Below are 23,333 nucleotides of genomic sequence, written 5' to 3' on the forward strand. Positions count from 1 at the left end.
GTTGCAAGGGGGGCACTCTTTTGAAGTTTACCTCCGACAAAGGCGTGGCTGGAATTACGCGTTGCAGTCGTACCACGGTCATTTCCTCCTCCCCCATGGGAAAAAAATAATCATTATGTATCTTTATCAAACACAGGATTCTACAAAAGGAACTCTAATATAAATATTCATTACAATAAATCCTGTTTTTCCTGTTTTACATAGCATACCGGTTACATACCCCCAGTTTTGAAAACTAGCGATCCTTCGTCTACTGTAAATTTTAAGCCAATTATCGTTATTGTCTAGCCTTTAAAATATTATCGAGAGTAGATAGATTGTCTGTTTTAATCTCTGAACCGCACGGTTTCGTCTAGCATAAGTATACGACCACAAATTTGCATATGTTAGCCATAGGTCCTTCAAGTTGGAAGTCTATTGACATATAGACTCAGAACGCTTTTGATAAGGTGAACCATTTTTTTACGCTGCCAATTCTCTCGAGCCTTTTTAGCTTAATCAGGCGTATCTCATGGTTCTACCTTCAGCCTTGTATTTTTCTTAATTTTCATAAAACTGTCAGTTCTCTCAAGTCAATAACTTTTTAACTTCATCACCGTATCTCAAGGTTCTATTCTCGGCCCTTTACTATTCTTAATATTCGAAAACGGAATTGCCTTTTCTCTCAAGCTAATAGCCTTTCATAGCTCCATCAGGCGAACTTCAAGGTTCTATTTTCGGCCCTCTACTTTTCTTAATTTTCATAAAAGACTGTCAGTTCTCTCAAGTCAATAACTTTTTAAGTTGATCAATGTATCTCAAGGTTCTATCATTGACCCTCTGTTTTTCTTAATATGCATAAACAACATTGCCAATATAATCAGGCGTATTTCATGGATCTACTTTGTGCTCTCTGATTCTCTTAATATTCATGAATGACACTAACAATTTTCTCAAGCCTTTTTAGCTTAATCAGGCGTATCTCATGGTTCTACCTTCAGCCTTGTATTTTTCTTATTATTCATAAATGACATTGCCAATTATCTCAAGCTAATAGCCTTTCTTAACTTAATCAGGCGTATCTCATGGTTCTACTTTGTGCCCTCTGATTCTCTTAATATTCATAAATGACACTGCCAATTCTCTCAAGCCTTTTTAGCTTAATCAGGCGTATGGTTCTACTTTCAGCCTTGTATTTTTCTTATTATTCATAAATGACACTGCCAATTCTCTCAAGCTAATAGCCTTTCTTAGCTTAATCAGGCGTAACTCATGGTTAAATTCTCGGCCCTCTTCTTTTCTTAACATTCATAAACGACATTACTAATTCTCTCAAGCAAATAACCTTTCTTAGCTTCATCACGCATAATTCAAAGTTCAATCTTCGGCCCTCTGGTTTTCCTTGTCATCAATGCCACATTAATTTAATTGAAAGAATACAAAACAGATTCTGTCAGTTAATTTATTACAATTTCCTTGAATTTCTGTTCTAAATACCATTCAATTAGCTTCAAATCTCCAAAATCGACCATATCTTACTGATGAAAATTCCTCCAGAGCAAGTTAATATTTTCTATATTGGGAGAAATTCATTTAAATCTTTACTTATACATTTTAATTGTTAAGGAACGCCAATCTAAGAAATGGAACTCTTTCGATAGAAAACAATAAAAGACAAGAATAATCTGGCTCTAAAATATTGATCATCCAGACTTTCTTCGAGGCAGCCCGACTAAGCACCTTTTATTTTTAATTCAAAGAGAAATTTCACTTAAGGACTCTATTAAGTGCGTCAATTTTTAAAATCCCTAGACTGCATTAATTGGAAGTGCTTTCCATTTTCGATAACGATTTTGACATAATGAATCAATCGCGCAGAAGATTCCAAGGGTTGAATCGTGATTCACTTTTTCCTACTGATTTCGAAAGTTTTATAAAAAATTTTAGAATATATCGCCCCTAGAGCGTAATAGCAGATTGTAGTACGTCTACGGCAACTTCTTCTATAGAGATTAGATGCGAAATCCAATCTGGTTAAAACCAGGTGACAAATAAGTGCTAATCTTGAATTGAATTCCACGGGTCCACCTCCATTTTCGACCCGCGAACTGAAAGGGATAGGAAGTTGGGAGAGTTTAGGGTCGAACAATGGAGCGCGAGGGGTACAATACTTGGAACTCCTTCGCTTAATGTCGTCTGAATGCGTAATTATATTTAATTCATGAGAATTTCCAGCAGGAGGGGAAAGTAAACATAAAGCTGCCTTTTCATCGGCAGGTGCCACCAACTACGGTATATAAACCATTTGTCTACTTCCGTTATTAAAAATTAATATTGACTTAGTGGTTGAAAATGAAATCAAATTTTATGTAAAAGATAATTCGGAAATGAGAAAACTAATAAAATCATGAAATGCCGAACCATGTCTGAAAGACGAATAAATCAATAGTCATACCATGCCCGGAAACGACCAAGCCACAGGTTGAGGGTTCATCATCCCCCATGATAAGAAGAATCTCATGAACCAAAATTGGTCATCTCAGGCCGACCTGGTCTGCCAAATTAAGCTCGTTCTGTCTGTCATTTCGTTAATTTCAGTGGTTTGCCTGTGTGCTATTTTATCAGTAGTGTCCTTTTTATTCGTTTCTAAAAAATAAATGTGCTGTGGTGTCTTCGTTTTCTTATAAGTCTGGATTTTTTCTATATAGACAGTTATTGTATTCACTTTATCTGTTTCTATGTTGTCTAGTATTCCAATAAATTATATGTAACATGTGAATGTGTTGAGTCTGTTCATGGCTTGACTTTTAGCAAAAGAGAGTCCATGGTGACGTCCAGTGTGTTGTCTAGTTTGACTTTCCTCCGTTCTCCAAAAATTATTTTACCTGTTCCTTGTTTTTTTTGTTTTTTTTTTTAAATTTTCATCAGACTGACCGATGTATTTTCCCCAGCAATCACAAAAGTTGCACTACCCTCATTCCCATCATTTTCCCTTGTTCCAGAAACTTCTGATCAGCAGAGCTTCAGCAGATTCTGAATGACTTGAAAGGTCATTCAAAATAAAGCCCCATAAGCCAATTCTTTCTTACGTACATGCAGTATTGTAAAAATATTCACTCTAGTATCAGATTATGCCAAATTGTGTGCCAGAGCTTTCAACCAGCCAGTGATAGACAATTTCATTAATTATATAATTCTACTTTGTCAAGATGATGAATCATGGGCCAAATACAACCAAGAAAAAGCCTATACTCACCGACACCATCGCCAAAGCCATTACACCCACTGAGGTCAAGTATATCCCGGCTTACCAAAGAGGCTACTCGTTTTGACCTAACTACATTCAAAATGCAACAACACTCAAAAAGCTATTATATTTTTTTGCCTACCTCTACAAACACTTTGGCACACAATTTGGCATAATCTGATACTAGATTGAATATTTTTACAATACAGCATGTACGTAAGAAAGAATTGTCTTATGGGGCTTTATTTTGAATGACCTTTCAAGTCATTCAGAATCTGCTGAAGCTCTGCTGATTAGAAGTTTCCGGAACAAGGGAAAATGATGGGTTATGAAGGTAGTGCAACTTTTGTGATTGCTGGGGAAAATACATCGGACAGACTGATGAAAATTAAAAATATGAAAACAAGTATGTTCCACACTACCCAAAACCTGGCAAACCAGTTCGAAAACTCATGTACAAAGTATTTAAAAAGATTCTTTTTAAAAGAACATTACCCAAATTAAACTCTTCTCCCAGATCTTCAGAATAGTCATACTCTACCTACCCTCCTCCATTGAGCACAAAGAATGGGATCTTTCCCTGAAGTGGTGCATGATTTCAACCATACACAAATTAAATCATGCACTCTGCTTAATTTCCTGCTTTCATCTATCACAGTGGTTCTTTCGCGACGAACAAGGATCAGATTACTTTGTGAACTGTTCTCCAGCAGTACCAAAGCACAGTTTCTTGAGCCAATCTATGTTGTTAACCACACATGACTCAACTACTCTCCTTGCATCGTTTGAATGAATCCTACAGGCGGTTGGTTTGAAAGATCTGTAGACATATTACATCCAGATTGGTGTAGACAATGGAAAATTAAGGTAAATAAAAGTGTGTCCATGTTACATTTATACTCAGAGACAAATCAATCAAAATCTACTTCAATAATATTTCTGTATTCCTACCCCTAAATCTGACGACATTCATTTCGTTGGAATCAGCATATTTGACTGAAACGACAAGATGCTATGATTTACTCTACAAACTTATGTAATAATCCAAACTATCGATGAAAATTCAAAAGTTATACCTGTAACCTTTCTTGTAGTGTTTGAGTAGTGTATTTTTATGTATATCTATCACTGGTACTAATGGATAAATTTTATTAATGCTGAATAACACTAAGTTTGTTAGGTGCATTAATTCAGTAGTTTTCTGTAGTCTTTGGTCGAATGAGTTTTTTTGACTCATAATTAATGTGATACTTGCTTTTACATAAAGCTTGTTCGTGTATTACAGGGAATGATGTGAAGTTGGGTGGTTTTGGTTTGTTAATTTGGATTTTTGACAAGAGGAAGGGATTGTCGAACGAATGTCATTGATGACAGAATACAAAAAAAATGGAGAATAGAATACATTGTATCTTTTACATTAAGTTCTTCTAATTGAGATTAATAAAGTGCATGAACAAAAAAAAATGAAATGAGACTATTAATTTTATCATATTTTTTTATTGTCATTAGCACAAAATATAACATTCTATTAAAAATATTTTGTTTCACCAAGTTTTAATATACAGTAAAAATACATCATTCATAACATTTCACATAAATCTAATAAAGATTGAAATAATAAATAAAAACTATCCACAAGACTATTTTTTCATAAGTGCGCTTTATCCTGTCCTAGTCATGGGACCAGTTTAAGTGTCTCGCAAATCGCATTGACCACATAGTCAATATTGCTCGGGTTGAGACCTGACATGCTTATTCGGCCGCTTTTGAGCAGATAAATGTGATACTGGGAAATAAGGTATTCACACTGGTGCGCTGGAACAAACAAGCATCTTGTACTATGGAATACATAGAAAAATAACTAAATAAACATAAATAAATTCAATTTTTCCTCTTTTTAAAGAACCATGTTTGAATTTGTATAAAAGCCATTTTGTTCAGCTCACACAGACAGGGAACAAGTACTTAGCATGGTACGCACTTAAAATGGTAACTATATTTTTTTCATAAATTTTTCTTTTTTTAAATTTTTAGATTCAGTTTCATTCCACTTATTACAAGGAGGCTTTACATCCAATTAAATATTCAGGGGTCATGGATAAATCATGTGACAAATTGAGACTTGACCACTGCAGTTCTTCTAACCAGATATAACAGCAATCAAAAATCCATACATTTATTTTAATTATAAGTTATTGTAAATTTATAAGTGCCTAATAATAACAACATATAATTAAAAAATCTTTCTAATATTATTTGTTTGATCGACATAACAATTCGATTTAATTACACACTACTTTTTATAATTATTAACAACCTATTCTAAATATTAAAATGAGAATTTTTAACTCCTAAAGATACGTACGATTCAATCCTGTGTAGGAGAACATGCCAATCTGCGAAGTAATATGTTCCCAGTTTCCAGGAGCACCGTTTTTCTCCAGTTTATCCCTAAATAATGCTCTCATGTCCTTGATTCTCCCTGACATCGTCTTGATACATTCTTTCCTGGATAAAAAGTATTTTATTCAAAAATCCAACAAATATATAAACAGACATACCAGTCGTTTCGTAGTACAGGATCTAGTAGAATGGTGCTGACGATTCTTGCCCCGTGATACGGCGGATTCGAGTACATTCCCCTGACTATGAGCGTCACTTGTGACCTCACCTGGGGAATGACTTCAGGCGACGAAAAGACGAAAGTAAGGTTGCCCACTCTCTCATCTGTAATTTCAATGCTTAGACAAACCAAGAAGTTCGGTCACAACGTTAAGCTTACTATAAAGCCCAAAATTTTTTGCAAACGACTGCGCGCAGAGCAACTCCATGTCTCGGCTCACAAAATACCGAACTGCCCAAGCGTCTTCCTCAGGATCACCCGATGCAAATCCTTGATAAGCAGAATCAAAAAATGGGATGAGACTCTTTTCCTGTTAAAACAAATACATAATGTCATGCACTTTATTATTCATATGCTCTTTACCAATGGTGTAACTTCCTGTAACAGTGCTTTTTACTTAACCCTACAATGCCCAATGTCATTTTGTCACCTGTAGGTGACACTTGTTTAAACTGCCACAAAAAAAACAACAAAGCATGTCAGGACTTCCGTTTCCTGTTTACTGTGTTCAATTAAGACCCTTCTTTTACCTGAAAAAATCCAGGCTTTCTACATACGACCTCAATTGGTAATAAATCATTTTAATTTGGACTGTTTTCTCATCCTCGATCGTTTCTTTAAGGTTGAATGTTCTTGGGTTACATTTTGGCATATTACATTAATAATAAAAAGCATAAATAATCTTTTTGTGTTTTTGTAAGTTGTATTAGAAATTTTGTGTCACTTCCAGGTGATGTTGGGCATTATAGCAATAATAATGCCTTTTCGACTGTTTTCTCGTCCTCCATCATTTCTTTAAGGTTGAATGTTCTTGGGCTACATTTTGGCATCATAATTAATAATAAAAAGCATAAATAATCTTTTTGTGTTTTTGTAAGTTGTATTTGAAATTTTGTGTCACTTCCAGGTGATATTGGGCATTATAGCAATAATAATGCCGTTTGTAAATAACAAGGTACCACTGTGATAAGGCAATTTTCACACTAAGTCAGATACCGGGTACGTGATGAGGCACCAAGGAAAGTGCTTAGTTTTGTGTAAAAAGCATGTTTTCTACAGTAAGGCCTTAATTCTAAGGGTTCCACAAATCTTTAACCCGGAGAAAAGGTTGGAATCTTTATTTGACCCCCATACTAAGATGCATCTGAAGACCTACTCAACAAAGATCAGACCGTAGGAGGAAATATCAAAATATCTCTAGGTGAACTTTTGTCTGATGATAGTTAAAAATAGAGAACCTCTTCAAATTCCAAAGACTGGGCAAGCTCTTATCTACAATCTAGAAAACTAGGCAAATAGTTGTGTTCCTTTAGTTGCTCAAGTGAGCACAGTGGTCGATGCTGGCGGTGGATGTTGTGGGCCGGGTATTTTCGGAAAATTGTGTTCAAACCCCAAACAGGTCATGAGGGATGTAGATTGTGGCATACACATCCCCCGTCTACCGTCCGTGATAATTTTATTAAAGAAATTGCTTAACCAATAATGGAGAAATGCCTGATAGTCCCCCTTGTAAAGTGGTTCCCCTGGTTCTCTCGCCACCCACCAGTGTCTGTCTTGCATACCACCCTCATTAATATTTTATTCAAAAGGCTGATACTGGTGCTTGCCTTAACAAACAGACCTTTTTTTCTAAATAAGTCACATTCCTCAAATATATCAGTAATTTTTTTAAACGAAAAATGCGCTGTAGAGTAACACTACCTAGTAAGCGGGTACTATAAAAATATAGTACAAATTCTGTTTTTATACAGAAGGCCCTTAAAAATTTCGTCGAATCATTGATAGGAATAAAAAAATCAAAATTGAAGGCATAAACAGCGTAAAAAATAAAGATAAAGGATAAACAAAAATTGCATCACACCACATCCATCGTTCTCGACTTCTGAGATGCAATCTATTTAAAATGTCAAAGAAAATCCAATCGATAAAGCAATTATTTTTAAAATTCATATTTATACATCGTGTCAAAAAGATCGTTATATAACACCTTTTATCGACTAATGATTCAGTGATAAACCAGTAGCCTTTAAGTTGTTTTCGAGCGAATCTCTTAGATAACCGACGCAAGAAACGTCACTTAACTTGGCCATTGTTTGCCCGTGGAGTCCAACAGAAAAAGAGATTCTATAAAAATTTAAATTCACCGAGAATAAAAACAGATCTATCGGTTTGAACAAAATTAGACATCAAAAGCCGAACATTTTTACGTTGCGGTCAACCTATCATATCATAACAGTTTGTCACGGAAGATGTCCACCTCTAACTTTAATTTTGGTTCGATTTTGATCAATCTTGTTTTTTGTTTTTAATTTTCGTTATGAAGTTCGCGTTGATCTGGGTTCGATATCACAATTTTTATAGAAGTCACCAAAATGAAATTTTCATTAGGTATTAGCACTTCCAGGTCGGCCAGTTACAATAAACACCACTCCAGAAAACATGAGTTGCCTATTTATTGAAGAATGACCATTTTTGCGCGCACAAAAAATCATGAATTCGGCTAAAAGAAAACGTCGGTAAAAAAAACAGACTGCCAGTGTTAAAAGAAATGATCGAATTGTTTGTTCTTCATTTTCCAACATTTTTCGTATCGTTTTTAATTTAGACTTTAATTTCTTAATTATCTGTATCGGAATATCCCGAATTGTAATGATAATTCTCTCCTTGAGATCATCGATGACAACGAAAGATTATTGTAAACAACAGATTTTAAATGACCCCAAAAGAAAAAGTGGAATGAAAAAATAAAAGAAAGAAGTGAATTCAATTTTATAATCAATTTGTTGTTTTCAAGAATAGCCTTTAATATTTCCTTTTAAACTCTAATTCTACCATAAATATACTTCCAAAAGTCAATAAATAACTTGAATTCAATTTCAATTACTATTGTGAAACTAAGTATAGATTTAATTAAGACAGTAACGTCTACTGAAATTTAAAAATATACGAAACGTGTTTAAAATGAAGAAAAACAATTCAAACATTAACAATGGCAGTTTTTTCTAGGCTTTCTTTTATGCACATTCATGATTTTTTTGTGTGCAGAAAATGGTCATTCTTCAATAAATAGGCAACTCATGTTTCCTGGAGTGGTGTTTATTGTAACTGGCCGACGTGAAAGTGTTAATACTAGTAAAATTTTCATTTTGCTTACTACTATAAAACTTAAGATATCAACTCGGACCAAAGCGAAAATTTTTTTTAAATGATCTAGTTTTGAAATCCGAATTAAAAAATGGGGGGGATTTCATTTTTAAAAAAAGTTACGTAGGGCATATTTTATGCAAAAAAAAACACTGAACCAAAAAGTTATTTCAGGAAGCAATGAAACATCTAAAAACGAGACTTCATAACGAAAATTTAAAAAAAGATTTATCAAAATCGAAGAAAAATTACGACGTTAGGGGAGGGACATCTTCCATGAGAAACTATGTATATCCAAATATAATAAATAATATCGCCATCCCTAACCAATTATTGAACATAATCAGATTTTCTATACATAAAGGAGGAAAAAAGATTCTGTTAAACCTTTGAAGGTCAATTATTCTAATATATTCACTAATTTCGTGGTCCGCTTGACCAATTAATACATTACAATTAATTAAAGTTTTTAGTCGAGGTGAAAAAAAGGTTAATGGCACGAGCGGGATTCGAACCCACGATCTTCGGCTAGATACGCTTATATATATATATATTTGGTTATTGTTAACGATATCGCGGCCGATGTTTTCTGTTTTCTTGTCGCCTATCTACAACCAAAATAGAAAATATCGAGATAGAAACCCTAATCTGATCGGTAAAATTTGGTCGTTCGCAGCTTCAGAGCCAACCAATTTCAATTTAATTCGTTTCTTATTTATCTACAGAGAATCTTATTTGTTCAATTAAAAAAATATTTTGACAAATATAAAACACAATCGTCGAACAGCCAATTAACTGACTAAACCTTAATTTCGTACAAGGCCTTGACCTATTAATTAGCAAATAAGATTTTCAAAACTTTCACTTATCTAAATATCGAATATACGTTGAGATTGTTATATCAAGTTCGATATTTCAATAGTTTTCTTAATTTGACTTTTAATATACCTATTAATATGGGTCAAAGCTGGCGTATGTGTCCGGCATGCAGAGAAAGGTTTTTATTTTTTATTTATTTACAGTCCAAACAGGTCAGGTACCCAAGCATAGGACAGTCAAGCAACACGACAAAACAATCATTATGATATAAACTACTAAAAAAGGATATAAAAATAATAGCAATAAAAATAACAGCAAAGAAACACTTACACTTTTAACAAAATATTATAAATAGGTTAATAAATAGCACAACAAAAGTAATAAATAAACCCTCAATTACATTTTAAAGCACGTTTAATATTTTTTTAATAGATCTGAATTGACTAGGAGAAGGGGTCCGCACTGATAGCGAATTTATTTAAGTAAGGCACAGCTGTGGAGATTGAAGACTGTAACCCGTATTTGGTCCTGTGCCATGAAGTACCAAACAATTCATGGGTTCGTAGTTCACGCTGGGGAACTCTAAAGCCAATACAAGATAATATCTCCGGGGAGTCAATAAAATTATTTAGGATCTTCCACAGAAACACAACGGAAGCCAAAACTCTTCTATCCTCCAGAGAATCCAGGCCTACGAGAGCAAGTCTGGCTTCATAGGAACAATGATGGTAGTTCCTGTGATTGCATAATTTGTAATACAGGTATTTCGTGGCCTTTCTCTGTACCCTTTCTATCATGTAAGACCCATCTAAAGAACTCAGCGACCAAACAACACTGGCATACTCTAGATAACTGCGCACCAGAGATTAATAGGGTAATTTTATTGCAAAAGGGTTCTTAAAGTCAGCAGTTTGCCTTAGTACGAATCATAAATTTTTAAAGGATTTATTTCTAATAGCATGGATATGGTCCCGGGGTTGTTCAATGGGTCCCACCTAATTGAAGGGTGCAATTCCTAGGTTCCATATAGAAAGCACGGAGGTATGCCGGAATGTCACCCTTTATTTGAATTGTAACTGAGCACGTCAGCGAGTATCAGGGGTCTCCTGATCCGATTCTTGGAGGAAACAGGTTTGTTTTTCTGTATATAGTAATGAAGTTTTGTGTCCCTAGCGTGTGATCGGAGTGAATGTATTTACTGGCGTGAATGCGTAGTGTGAGAGGTCGACCTATCGACCATCAAATAAATTAGTCATAAAATATGTGTGGTGATGGAGGAATATCGAATACACCCTAAATGAATGGTATGTAAATAAGTAAGAATTCATTTAAGGGTGAATGAGAGTGTGAATAGATTTAGGAACTGATTGCTAAAATGACAGCCCCAGAGCACAACCTCGGTGGCTGGACGGATATGACCCGGACTGCCCACACCCAGGGTGGGTGATTCTTGACGCCTGTCTGTGATTTATTGTAAATACAAAAGCTGGAATTGGTGCCGGTGGAAGAAGTGCTTGACTCAACTCTACATGTGTGTAAGTTGAAGATTAGTGTTTATATAAATCATTAATCAGTAATATACCTGTTACACAATCATCATAATCACATTTCCATAAAAATTATATTATACAATAGAATTGCTTGACAGGCGTATGGTAAAAAACAAAAGTGCTTCTTCTTATCTTCTTCTTATCAAAAGTGTTTAAGACGAATTTTATAAAGTAAACCGTCTAACGTTTCATTTTTACTATTAGACTTTTCAATATTATCCGGATTGCTTTGTTAGCTTCTTTGACAGAGACAGTACTAGCTCATTTTGCTTAGCTGGCATTTTTTTTATGATTAACGCTCGTTAATAGTCGTTGAATGGAATCCCGCGACCTTCAACTGACTCAAGGCAAAAGTAATTACCGGAATAACAATCATTTTTGGGAAAGAGAAACAATAAATGATTATATATCGAAGTAGTTTTAAAATCTCTAAAACATAAACTACAAAAGAAATCTAAACTAAAACAAAAGTAAAACTTCACTGTGAAAAATTACTGATGCGTAGAAGTAAGAATTTAGCTCAACAAATATGGCAGTTATGAATTACAGATTGACATAAGTGGCACATACACAATGTAATGGTCGTTTCGAGGTTTATTAACTTCTTATCTCCGATATAATAAATATCAGCCTTGTCAATATTGTCATTTTATATTAAACATTAGAAATAAGGCCGAATTTTAAGGAAAACGTTAAACTTCATTAGAATATTTTGAGGTATCTTCATAGGGAGTTTGTGATGAGGTAGACTTTTTTTGGTTCACCAAGGTTTCGGCGATTTATATCGCCATCCTCAGGGCCTATTTATTGAAAAATACACATATTAACAGAGTACCAGTGACATATTGGAGAATTATATTGTTTTCATAATAAAGCCTAATCTTTAAAGAAAAATAAAGTCTGATAAGGTCATTCTTTACCCAATGATGTAAATTAAAACACCATAGTTATTTTGATTAACGTTAATTTTATCGTAATTAAAACTAACGTTAATCAAACTAACTCTACAGTGTTTTAATTTACATCAATGGGTAAAGTAATGATATAATTAGATTTTATTATGAAAGCAATGTAATTCTTCAATGTCTCATTGTATCTGATGTATGTATTTTTCAATAAATAGGCCCTGAGGGAGGCGATATAAATCGCCGAAAGCTTGGTGAAACCAAAAAAGTCTACTTCATCACAAAGACTTTATGAATATACCTCAAAAATTTCTAATGTCGTTAATGTCATTATTATAGTAAATTTAGGATAAATGGGTGGCAGTACTGTATAGAATATGTATAGTTAAATTCGTAATTATAAGGAAACCGTGAGTTTTAATATTGTGAATAATTATAAATATTTGTTAAACTTTTAAATTATTAATAACAGTTTTAAAGTCTTAAGAAGGGGATATCGTTATTCCTCCAGGAGTTTTTCTTTCATATACGCCTATGCCTGTGCCTGAATTTAAATATGAATTTTTTTTAATGAAATATTACTTCTAAATTGCCACTCACGCTAATAACGTCGGCGATCTTCTTCCATTCTTCTTTCGAAGGATCGCAGCCTGTCGGGTTGTGAGCACAGGCGTGAAGAACGACCACCGACTCAGGTTCGGCGTTGGACAGATCCTCGATCAATCCTGCCAAGTTCTCGTCGCATTAAAACCCAACGAAAAAGTGGAAAATATGTAATTTCAAGAATAAAAACAAACCTTCTATGTCGATCTTACGGGTGTTTTTGTCCCAGTATCGGTATTCGCGGCAATTCTTGAAGCCAGCGTTGAAAAACAACAGCCTGTGGTTTTCTGAAAATAGGAAACATTTTGTACAATCTCTTGTTGGAATTCGAATTAAAAACGCTTCGTTATCTATATTTAAACTGTACTAAAACAGCTCATGACGAATGCCTGGATTACGTACGAAACTAATCTTAAAATTTTTATATTTCGTTAATCTGAAAGTCAACTATGAGACGAAAAAACAACCCTTTTAAGTTTAAACGGGAGTTTCCCAGAGTCACCCCTCTATTTATCCTTCCGTTTGAATGTTTTCTTATTTGAGATCCGATACTTCAAAACTCCAATAAAAGATTTAAACTGTGTTGACTTTAGCTTCGGTAACGTTATCTTTGCCAATGTTGTTTTAGGGATATTCGAGTGATAAAGTTGTGAGTGTATGTGTGTCGATTTTGAAGAATGTAACACTCAGTATTTATTTAGCCCGGATATAGCGCACAAAGTTCTAAAAAAGGCTTAAAGGAACAGAAGAAACTAGTTGAAATGGTAAACATTGTATTGTATTATTTCATCAGCCATATCGGAGCCTAAAGCGATAAATGGCCTATTGTCTACAAACAGCTGAAATAAGAACAACGATGTCTTATGGCCCATTATTCTAGTGGACAAAAGTTCGACAAAAACAGCTACACGAAAATTAGATAGCATGCAAAGACTGGCAAATCTATGCACCACAGAGTCAATGAAAACAACCCATCAGCTGCCTTAGAAAAACTATTAAACCTTCCTACAATAACATATCCAAGGAGAAGCTCATGCAGACTCCAGAAACAAATAAATTGGATTGGTACTAAAACTTTCTGACATCCCATAATAAATAAAATCAGGCAAATATTCTCAGATAAGAAGAGATTGACCATATGATGACCAAGCTTCACTCATAAAAGTTCTGTTGTAAAAGTTCGAAATTCATTTTAATTCAATGTATGGACGACCGAGCTTTCACTTCAAGTAATAGTAAAACATCAAACGAACGGATCCTCCCATGAAGAAAATCCCTGAAAATCTCATCTTAAAAGTGCTTTATTTAAGCAGCCGACCTTCTTCATGTCAACGTCTCATAGGGAGTCAGATCATCTGATTTTGTAGGTGCTTTATTTGAGCAGTCAACGTCTCACAGGGGGTCAGATCATCTATCTTATCTTGTACTTTATTTGAGCAGTCAACTTTTTCTATGTCAACATCTCACAAAAAGCCATATCACGTGAACTTGTAGGAGCTTTATTTGAGCAGTCAACTTTCTTCATGTCCAACATATCACAGGGAGCCATATCACATGAACTTGTAGGTGTTTTTTTTTTTTTTGGACCAGTAAACTTATTTCATGTCAACGTCTCACAGGGAGCCAAATCACCTGAACACAGAGCTTTATTGTGAGCTTTATTTGAGCAGTCAGCCTTCTTCGTGTCGTCGACTCCTAGGTGCTTTATTTTAACAATTATATCTAACCAGCCCACAATTAAATTGCGTTACAAGCAGATATAAGGGAATATATCATAAACTCAGGAAAACACATTAAAAATAAAGACACTCCAGACAAGAAGTGGTCCAATTTTGTCAGATCCAATAGTGTCAGTATCCGGTATTTTGTCCCTGTGTGAATGTGTAAACATATAATTTTTTTAATGAATGAACTACGCTTTCAGAAAGCATTATTATTTTTTTAAATCAACAGCGATCAGAGGGGAATCAATAGAGATGTCCTTCTCTAACGAGATATCTTTTATACATTTATCTAACTTCCTGGCACTACAACCCTTTGAGGACCCCGACCTCCCCAAGGCCATTATACATGTATATACATTAATTATGAAAATGTGAAAAAATTAATTGAAATGATGCTGAAATAAATGCTTCGATGATACGCACTTAAACGATAAAAGATTGGTCCTAAATAATATTGGGTTGTCCGGAAAATAATGCAGGATTTTAAGTTTTCATTAAAAAAAATCTATATAAAATATTCTGTTTACGTTTACAGGATTACTCATTTGTATGAATGTCAACACTTATTAATCCTCTTCCAAATGATATTGTTTGTTTACCTCTGTAGCATTCCGCTACTTGGAAATAATTCAGTCATCCTTATAATGTCAAAGCGAGAATTTCGTACGATTTTCTTTTACGAGTTTAAACTCGGCCGAAGCGGAGCCCAAACGGCTAGAAACATTAACCAAGTCTGGGGCGAGGGTTGTGTTAATGAGTGCACTGTGCAAAGGTGGTTTAAAAAATTTCGGGAGGGAGATTTCAGCCTTGAAGATGAAGAAGGTCGTGGAAGGCCTTCCTCTCTTAATGATGATGTTCTGCGATCAGTGGTGGAAGAAAACCCCAAAACAACTGTTCGAGAACTTGCAGAGCAACTCAAAGTCAGTAAAACGACCGTCGCTGACCACCTCAAGGCGATTGGAAAAGTGAAAAAACTCGAAAATTGGGTTCCACACTCATTAAACGATCGCCAAAAAATCAGCGCTTTGATGTTTGTGCATCACTTCTTTGTCGAAACAAAAATGACCCATTTCTGGCCAGAATTGTTACATGTGACGAAAAGTGGATTCTCTACGATAACACTAGACGTTCTGGACAGTGGCTCGACAAAGGAGAAGCTCCAAAGCCCCCAACTCATCAAAAAAAGGTAATGGTTACGGTATGGTGGGCTTCATTTGGTTTAATACACTACAGCTTCTTAAATCCTGGCGAAACCATCAATGCTGAATCATACTGTAACCAAATTAATACCATGCATCAGAAATTGGCAGTAATGAAGCCCTCTTTGGTCAATCGGAAAGGGCCCATTTTGTTGCATGACAACGCTCGACCACATGTGTCACGTGTAACGTCACAAAAATTATTGGAGCTTGGCTATGAAACTTTGCCTCACCCACCCTACTCTCCGGACCTCTCGCCTACTGACTACCATTTTTTTAGACACCTGGACCACTACTTACAACACATAATATTCAAAAATCAAACGGAACTGGAAAATGCATTTATTGACTATCAATTCTAAAAATTCTGAATTCTACTCAGACGGAATTAATAAGTTACCAACACGTTGGGAGAAATGTATTGAGAGTATGGGAAATTATTTTGATTAAAGAACATTGCTTTAAAGTAACTAGTTTCTTTTTTTTTGTTTAATACCAAAATCCTGCATTATTTTCCGGACAACCCAATAGTAAATTTTACTGACAAGAACCAACACGTTTTACGGCCAAGTTTATTTTTACTGTCACACGTTGTGCACAAGGACGAAGGTTTACGAGTGTCACGAACTGTTTATCAAAATAATGAATCTACTGAATTACTCTTTCTAGCCGCAAAATGTTATTATAAGGTAAGTATTAAATACATTGCACATTTTAACTGAAATTTGTGAAAGTAGGTCAACAAAAGAAGGATGAGGTCAGGTTGGCGTTGAACTGGCGGCCACCTCATGCCACACCGTGAAACCAATTATCCTCCAAGGTCACAAATTGAGCTTTCGAAAAGATTTGACAAAAAGTAAATTTAAAAAAGGCTCACCCCATGTCGGCGTCGAGACGTAGAACGTTTCGCACTTCAAGATCCTGCATAGGAACTCTGCTCCGACCCGCAGTGCTCCGGTTCCGCTCAGGGACTGGACGCCGATGGCACGATGTTCCAGGATGGCAGGTGATGTCGTACCCAGAAGAAGGTTGGTCGCCACTTTGCAGAACTGGTTCATACCTAGCACCGGCAAATACTCGTGATTCAGGTAGTCGTCCTGGGCCATCGCCAGTTCCACTTGCTTGACGCAGGGTAGGACCCACGGCTTGGCTTCTGCCGTCCTGTACACTGCAAAACGAAATGTTGAGACAAAATTGTAATGTTCTCGCATCCTCTCAATTGATGTCATAATATTTTTAGCATAGTAATTACTGAAGGGTTTTAAAAAACATAAATTAGACAATTGAATCAATCACTATAGTGGTATGTGCGATCTCTCCAGTTCACAACACTAATGCTATGAAAAGCCAAACTTTGGCAATAAATATGTGGGATTAAGGTACGAGAAGGCCGACGTCGTTATCGGAATGTGAAGGAGTAGATAGGGCTTGAGCAGTATAATTAGGATGGTGTGAACCTTTTAGAAGCAGGAACCGGCAAAAGGAACGTTGAGGTTGTCATGGATAGTGAGATTCATAGGGTAGCTTTGACAATATGACTGAGGACTTTTCATTAGTTGAATTGGATGAACTGGATATTGGATGGTTTGCAGAACCACTCAGTTCAGCTCCTTGCGTACCAAAGTGGTCAAATTGCAGTCTTGTATAAAATCTTCTGTTAAATTGTCTCTTACGCCTTGCATCGGGAATCTGCTGTCCAGGTATGTTGTCCGAAGGTATGCTATCCGATGTCCTAAGAACTAACTAAACTAAGGACCTAAGTGATTGGAAGTCAGCCCTTGCGCATCGCGATCAATATTGGTATATTTCCACAATCAAAAGCCCTCCTTTAAGCTTTTTACCAGGCCCTAAAGTTTTTAAAGGCTACGGTGTGTATCCTTCAGACCTTTGCTTTTCCCATATCAGGAATAAAAGTCTGAGCCTACGTGGGCCTTCGTACCAACAGAGGGCAGGGTCCGCTGTTTCTTCTTCTTCCTGGCAATATGTGTAGAGGCTTTTTTTCTGTTACTCCGATTGGTTTACAGTACATATGCCTCCGGAGTTTGCCGTGTCCCGTCAGCAGTCCTACTACGATTCAAGTCCTATTACGTCATAAGTTTAGATATTCTACTTTTAGTTTCTGCGATGGTCCTTTTATGAACTTTTGAGGAGGGTATTTTCCTATTCCTATTCTCTGATGGTTTTTGAAATCTTCGTCTTTAAACACATTTTTACGGGACGGAACAAAAGGTCGTAATGATACAAAAACTGCACATAGTTTCCTATTTAAGAAACCACTGAAGATGAACCCTCTGACAGACAAACCCTGCGAGGATAGTCAGGCGGATAGAAAAGAATCTGCACCACAATACGTGAGGCGTTATTAGGACTACAGGTTTGTGGCATAAAATGCAGATTTAGTTACCCAATCCGTTTTCTTAATTCATTACTTAAAAAAAGATTAAAAGATCTAAATTTTCTCAGACAGCCAAGAAGCAATGAAGGTCTTAAACTAGTCCACCTTCAATTTAAAGCTGGTCCCAGAATGTCTCCAGCCCGTGGGAAAACTGAATCACATAAAATGAACTGTCTATTTAACTAACAAAAACAAAAGCAGCCCTTACAACCTCTCTTACTTCGTTACTTAAAAAAAAGGAATAAAATGCGCACGGATATACATATCTCAGACAATCAAGTAATTCTGTATGCTGTAAAAGGGGTTAGGGCCTGAATACCTTAGTTGAGAGGAAGTCGGTACATGTGCAATAGGTGCATTTTTCCTCATTTTTGGTAAGCTCAAGGTGTTCTCGTATGTTTGAGGTATTGGGAGATATGTCATCAGTAAAAATGGTAAACAGGTTGGGACCAAGAATGCTCCCTTGTGGGACTCCAGCTTGTGTCGGTCTCCGATCATTCGTTTCCCCACCTCACTCTAAAGCAGCCACTAAATTATGATGGGTTCGAACATCGAAAGGAAATGCATTTACTGTTAGTAACAATGTAAATAGTAAACAGAAGTTATGAATTTTTATCAGGTGTCAAACACAGTGTCTTCTAGGCAGCTTTTAATCGTAGCATAACTTAAAGCACGTTAGGTTACTTAATAAATAAAGGACTCGTGTGTAAAGTATTAAACACGTGTTTGTTTTGTATGTTGGAAAAAAGAAAAAGTGACTTGCCAGCAAAGTTGATTTTTACCTCCCATTCCTAGATTGACTTTACTGTTGAACTCGTCGCACTCGTACGCCCTCAGGAGCGAGAACACTTCCGTCGGGTGTCCACAGTGTAATTTGGCGAACTTCGAGTATTCCATTAATCCGTTTCAAATAAAATGTCATTTTCAATAAAAATTTATTCGTCAGATGACGGATCTCCGAAAAATTGACATATTTTGTTCTATTGTCTCAAAGCAAATTCACGGAGGAATTCAACCGTCCAGAACTTTGTTTACTTGGGCTGGATTTTATTTCCGATCGGATCGAGAAGTGTATAAAATAAAGTTAAATTATTTTAATAATAACGCAGATTTTGCCATTTTGAGCATTTTTTATTCTGATTGAGCCAGACTTATTTCATCTATTTCAAAGATATCCATTTGGACGGCTCGCTTGGCTAACAAATAAGCTTTTCATTGTTTCAGTAAACAAATTCCTCTTACTATGCAGAATATTGGATAGCCTTACAGATTTATTTGTTTTTTTAACAAATACATACCATAATAAAAAATAGAATAGTAAATCTAAAACGTGCTGATAACACCACAACCATAAACTCCATAACATGCCGTACACAATGTTGGGATTGTCAGTCCGCAGATTGCAGAGGAATTTTGAAAATTTGACAATTCTGTTTTCTAACCATACATAAAAATCAACCATTTGTTTCGTACGAACTAATGTGAGAGATCATTAATCGAAAACTTTACAGTGTCGAGCGGAGGAAATTTTTCTGCAATGGTTGACCAGCATAATCCAAACATTTTTCTCTCAAACATTGGAAAGAAAGTATATTTTTGTCCAATATTTTGAGTCACGATTATTTCCGAAAACCTTCAACCTTTCGCTAGGGACTCGCGACAAACAAAAGCTAATAATATTCACACAGACAATAACAATCATAAACCCTCTTATGAAGAAAACATTTATACAAACAAAAATGCAATATATAACTAATCTTTTTTTGTAAGGTTGAAATGAAAAAGTTAGTGCCAACTAACTTAACTTAGTAACTATTTCATTCCAACCAAAACCTTACAAAGAAAAATGTTTTTCCTCAAACGATCAGCCTGGTGCATACGTGCTGTCAAGCACGCAGTCGTCCATAAACGATGCGACTTGATCAACGCATCTTTTAGATAGAAGCCCATACCAACATTATATATGGTACAAAAGGTCAAATACTAAATCAAAGAAAAAAAGAGACTTCACCACAATTGTTCTTTAGGTGGAACAATAATTCCATAAAGTTTGGCCTTATACATATTTTGGACAGAACGAAATCAATAGTTATGGTAAAACTCGAGCCAATTTCAAAATTGATAAGTTGAATATGAATGATTAATGAATTAATTAGTAGGTTGTTTTAGCCTGCATAATTCGGATATGTTGGGTTTAATTTTTGATAGCTGGAGACGTACCTCCGATTCAACATCCAGACAGTTTCGGTATTTAGTTATGGTCACATGGACAAGACGTAGCAAATGGAAGAGAACAAGTTTTACTTTTCCAACGAGCGTTGAAATTTTTTGTTTTCCAGTCGGAGTCTAAAATGGGGGTAAGTATCGGATTCGAAAGTAGATTTCAAGGTGGATTCGGAAATAATGTCTATCAAAATTCGTATTCACCTGAAGATAGACTGGTTGGCTTTGTCGAAATTGAAAACGGTTTGACCACCCATTCCATGGTATTGGAGCATTGTATCTCGGGCTGTTGGGAAGTAGTGCTCAAAGGACATCTCCAAACTTCGAAGATTTCTCATATTTCATCGATCAAGTGCCATTCATAGCTCCAGTTTTTTTCTTTTAAAAAAATCACTCTACCTCTTCCTTCTCAACAGATTAAACCCAAAACTAGATTTTTCTTTTGAAGGCGCTATCTTTGTCATTAGCATCGAAAGTTGTTATACTCTTCCCTTCAAGAGAAAGACATCTCATTCATTTTAATGGAAATAGTTGATAAATACGACGCAATGCCTTTTTTATCATTAAAACATCGGCCAATTTGAAATGTAATAGAGATAAAACTTCAGAACGTAATTTCTGTAATAGTGAAAGTGCTTTCGCACAACACAGCCACCTGACTTCCGTACAGTGAAGCTGGGAATGAGGAATCCTTCCCATATCGTCACGTAGTATTGTGAAAAGTCTTGACTTCAATGGCCGCGACTTGATATATTTAATAATTGGAACAGACACATCGAAAATTTTCTTAAAAGAGACTGGCATTTGTTTCATATCTAAAGCATGTCTGTGAAAAACACGATGTTTGCTGCTGCAAAAAAAAACTTCCCTTTTCAGTACTCATTAATATTTTTTTTAAATCTTATTCATTCATTAATACTTCTCAAAGTTCGCTGTCGACCCCTAGTTTTGGTCGGGGAAGCCCCCCACGAGACCAATACTGGTGCGGTGCCATAAAGAAGTCGACTCCTTCTAACCTCAACCTTAACCTTACCTAACATACAACAAGAAGCAAAAATGGTGAACTTATTTTACTTGAAAATACAGAGAATTTCGAATTAGGCACTACGTATATGGGGAATATGCGTTGGAATTTGCAAACCATGCAAAGATCCCAGAATACTGATCGTGGTTGTTCTTCCATCAGAATCTGGATGTACCGCTTTCCATCCACACAATCCAGCTACTTTACATTGCAGTCAGAGGATTGAGCACTTTGAATTGGTACAGTAAAACCAAATAGATGTGCTTTAGTGATGATGATTTTTAATGTTACTAGTTTGCTAAGAATTTAGGGTTGTTAGGAAGTTTCAGACCACCTCTGTGAAACATCCTAACAATCCTAAATTGTCCAACACCTCCACAACAGCCCTATAACATTCTGATTCCAGTTTGCTAAATAAAACTATGGAAGGTTTGGTTGGGGTGGTGTTGGGTTAGACCTTCAGTCCATTGCATAATCCCACTATAATCCCACCAACATCTGATAGAAGAGGCTGTCTGTTTTCCTTTTTTTTACTTATATCAAAATAAATTTAAGAAATATCGAACATCGTCAGGACGGAGATTAAAAAATCGGGTGCATGAAAACATACGAAACACTGACTTCACGACTTCTGTATGAAAAGTGTAAAGTTTTAGACTTTCACCTAAGAACTAAAAATGTCATCATAGGTAAAAAATTTCATTAATTAAAACAAAATTCATAGGGAAAGACCGTTTAAAATGAAATGTCGAGATGAAATCCCCGAAAATGGGAGCAAAATGTTCACCTCCGATGCCAGTGTTGACTTTTTGAGGGAAGTCGTCATCCTCAAAGATTTTCTTCAGAGTGAAGGCCTCGATGGGAGGCGCCGAGGGCACGTCTCGGAACTTGCTCATTTCAAAAGGTTGGCCGGGCTTTCGTCCACTCACTGAGCCCGGTGTCCCTGCGGCCTGCTCTGCAAACCTTTCGACGGTGGGGTGCCGGCGGTGCCAACTGCCAACGCAGTCGACATTTCCCCACTGGCATGGAGATTTTTCCCATTCGTCTCAAATGTGGCTAACACCACCAAAAACCATCGTCAAAAATTGTCTCGGATTTCGGTTACAATGGAACTAAGAAATTTCCTTATTGGAATTGTCCAAAAGATACAAACACTTCTAACATTTTTGGTCATTTCTGATAATCCATCTGCCATACCAAAGGTTCATCACCCCCAGGCCTCAAGAAGAAATCATATAACTCATAGAAATGTTAAATGGTGGAATGAGTGTGTTGTTCAATCTTTTTAAAAAGATAGTTCCGACTGTTTTTTTTTTTTTTTTTCCGATTTGATATACCAAGTTTTGTTTAATTACTTCAGCACATTTATATTTTATATTTGCATTTATGTTACAACATTCTACCGATGAACCAAGAGATAGTAGTTTTTTGTATCTAATTTTGTTTTTGGGACAAATTTTAAGCCTTTATCTAATAGATAAATAGATAATAGATAATTCTTTTTTATTTAGTTCCATGTGTGTTGTTTATAACTCTTGAGTAAAATTTAATTGGAGATTTTGGTCTTTATAAGTATTTTTATTTTTAAGTGTACCATACTCGTTTTTAATTTTTTTTTCCAATAAACTGTTTTTATCAATAATAAATTTAACTTTTGATCGCGTATCATAATCAAATTTATCCCATTTTACCAGAGACAATAATGATGCAAGCCTAATGTGTACAAGATATTGATAAAAACGTTTTGTATCTCTTTGACTGTACAATTTGTGTAAATCATTAGTTAATTATGATTTTTTAGCGTTTACATTGTAAGAGAGTTGAACAGTTCTTAATATTTAATTTCGCAAGAACGAATTTTGGGGTCAGATTTAATGTCAAACATTGGTAATTGAACC

General features: G+C 35.6%; 1 protein-coding gene across 2 annotated transcripts; it reads right to left on the reverse strand.

Annotated features, from left to right (window-relative positions):
* Positions 1-4,763: 4,763 nt before the first annotated feature.
* LOC106662126 (probable aspartate aminotransferase, cytoplasmic) lies at positions 4,764-22,408 on the reverse strand. Of its 2 annotated transcripts, none has more exons than XM_024225846.1 (8): positions 22,223-22,408; positions 16,671-16,961; positions 13,065-13,157; positions 12,868-12,992; positions 6,009-6,159; positions 5,788-5,953; positions 5,592-5,734; positions 4,764-5,041 (listed from the first exon to the last, which is right to left on the reverse strand). In XM_024225846.1, the coding sequence occupies exons 1-8, from the start codon at positions 22,329-22,331 to the stop codon at positions 4,902-4,904; spliced, it is 1,218 nt and encodes a 405-aa protein (XP_024081614.1). In that variant the 5' UTR covers positions 22,332-22,408; the 3' UTR covers positions 4,764-4,901. The 2 variants fall into 2 exon arrangements, with proteins under 2 accessions (XP_024081614.1, XP_014241425.1); XM_014385939.2 differs by lacking the exon at positions 22,223-22,408 and adding an exon at positions 18,971-19,115.
* Positions 22,409-23,333: the final 925 nt, after the last annotated feature.

Source organism: Cimex lectularius, unplaced genomic scaffold, assembly GCF_000648675.2.
Source record: "Cimex lectularius strain Harlan isolate CLEC.00 unplaced genomic scaffold, Clec_2.1 scaffold3, whole genome shotgun sequence".
Lineage (NCBI taxonomy): Eukaryota > Metazoa > Arthropoda > Insecta > Hemiptera > Cimicidae > Cimex > Cimex lectularius.

What these genes read in the sequence shown, in the direction of transcription:
- LOC106662126 (XM_014385939.2), bottom strand. Translation starts at nt 19,085, where the DNA reads ATGGAATACTCGAAGTTCGCCAAATTACACTGTGGACACCCGACGGAA. An exon ending in AGTCAATCTAGGAATGGGAG is followed by an intron (nt 16,962 to 18,970) that starts GTAAAAATCAAC and finishes TTCGTTTTGCAG; the next exon opens with TGTACAGGACGGCAGAAGCC. An exon ending in AGATCGCCGACGTTATTAGC is followed by an intron (nt 6,160 to 12,867) that starts GTGAGTGGCAAT and finishes TTGTTTTAACAG; the next exon opens with GAAAAGAGTCTCATCCCATT.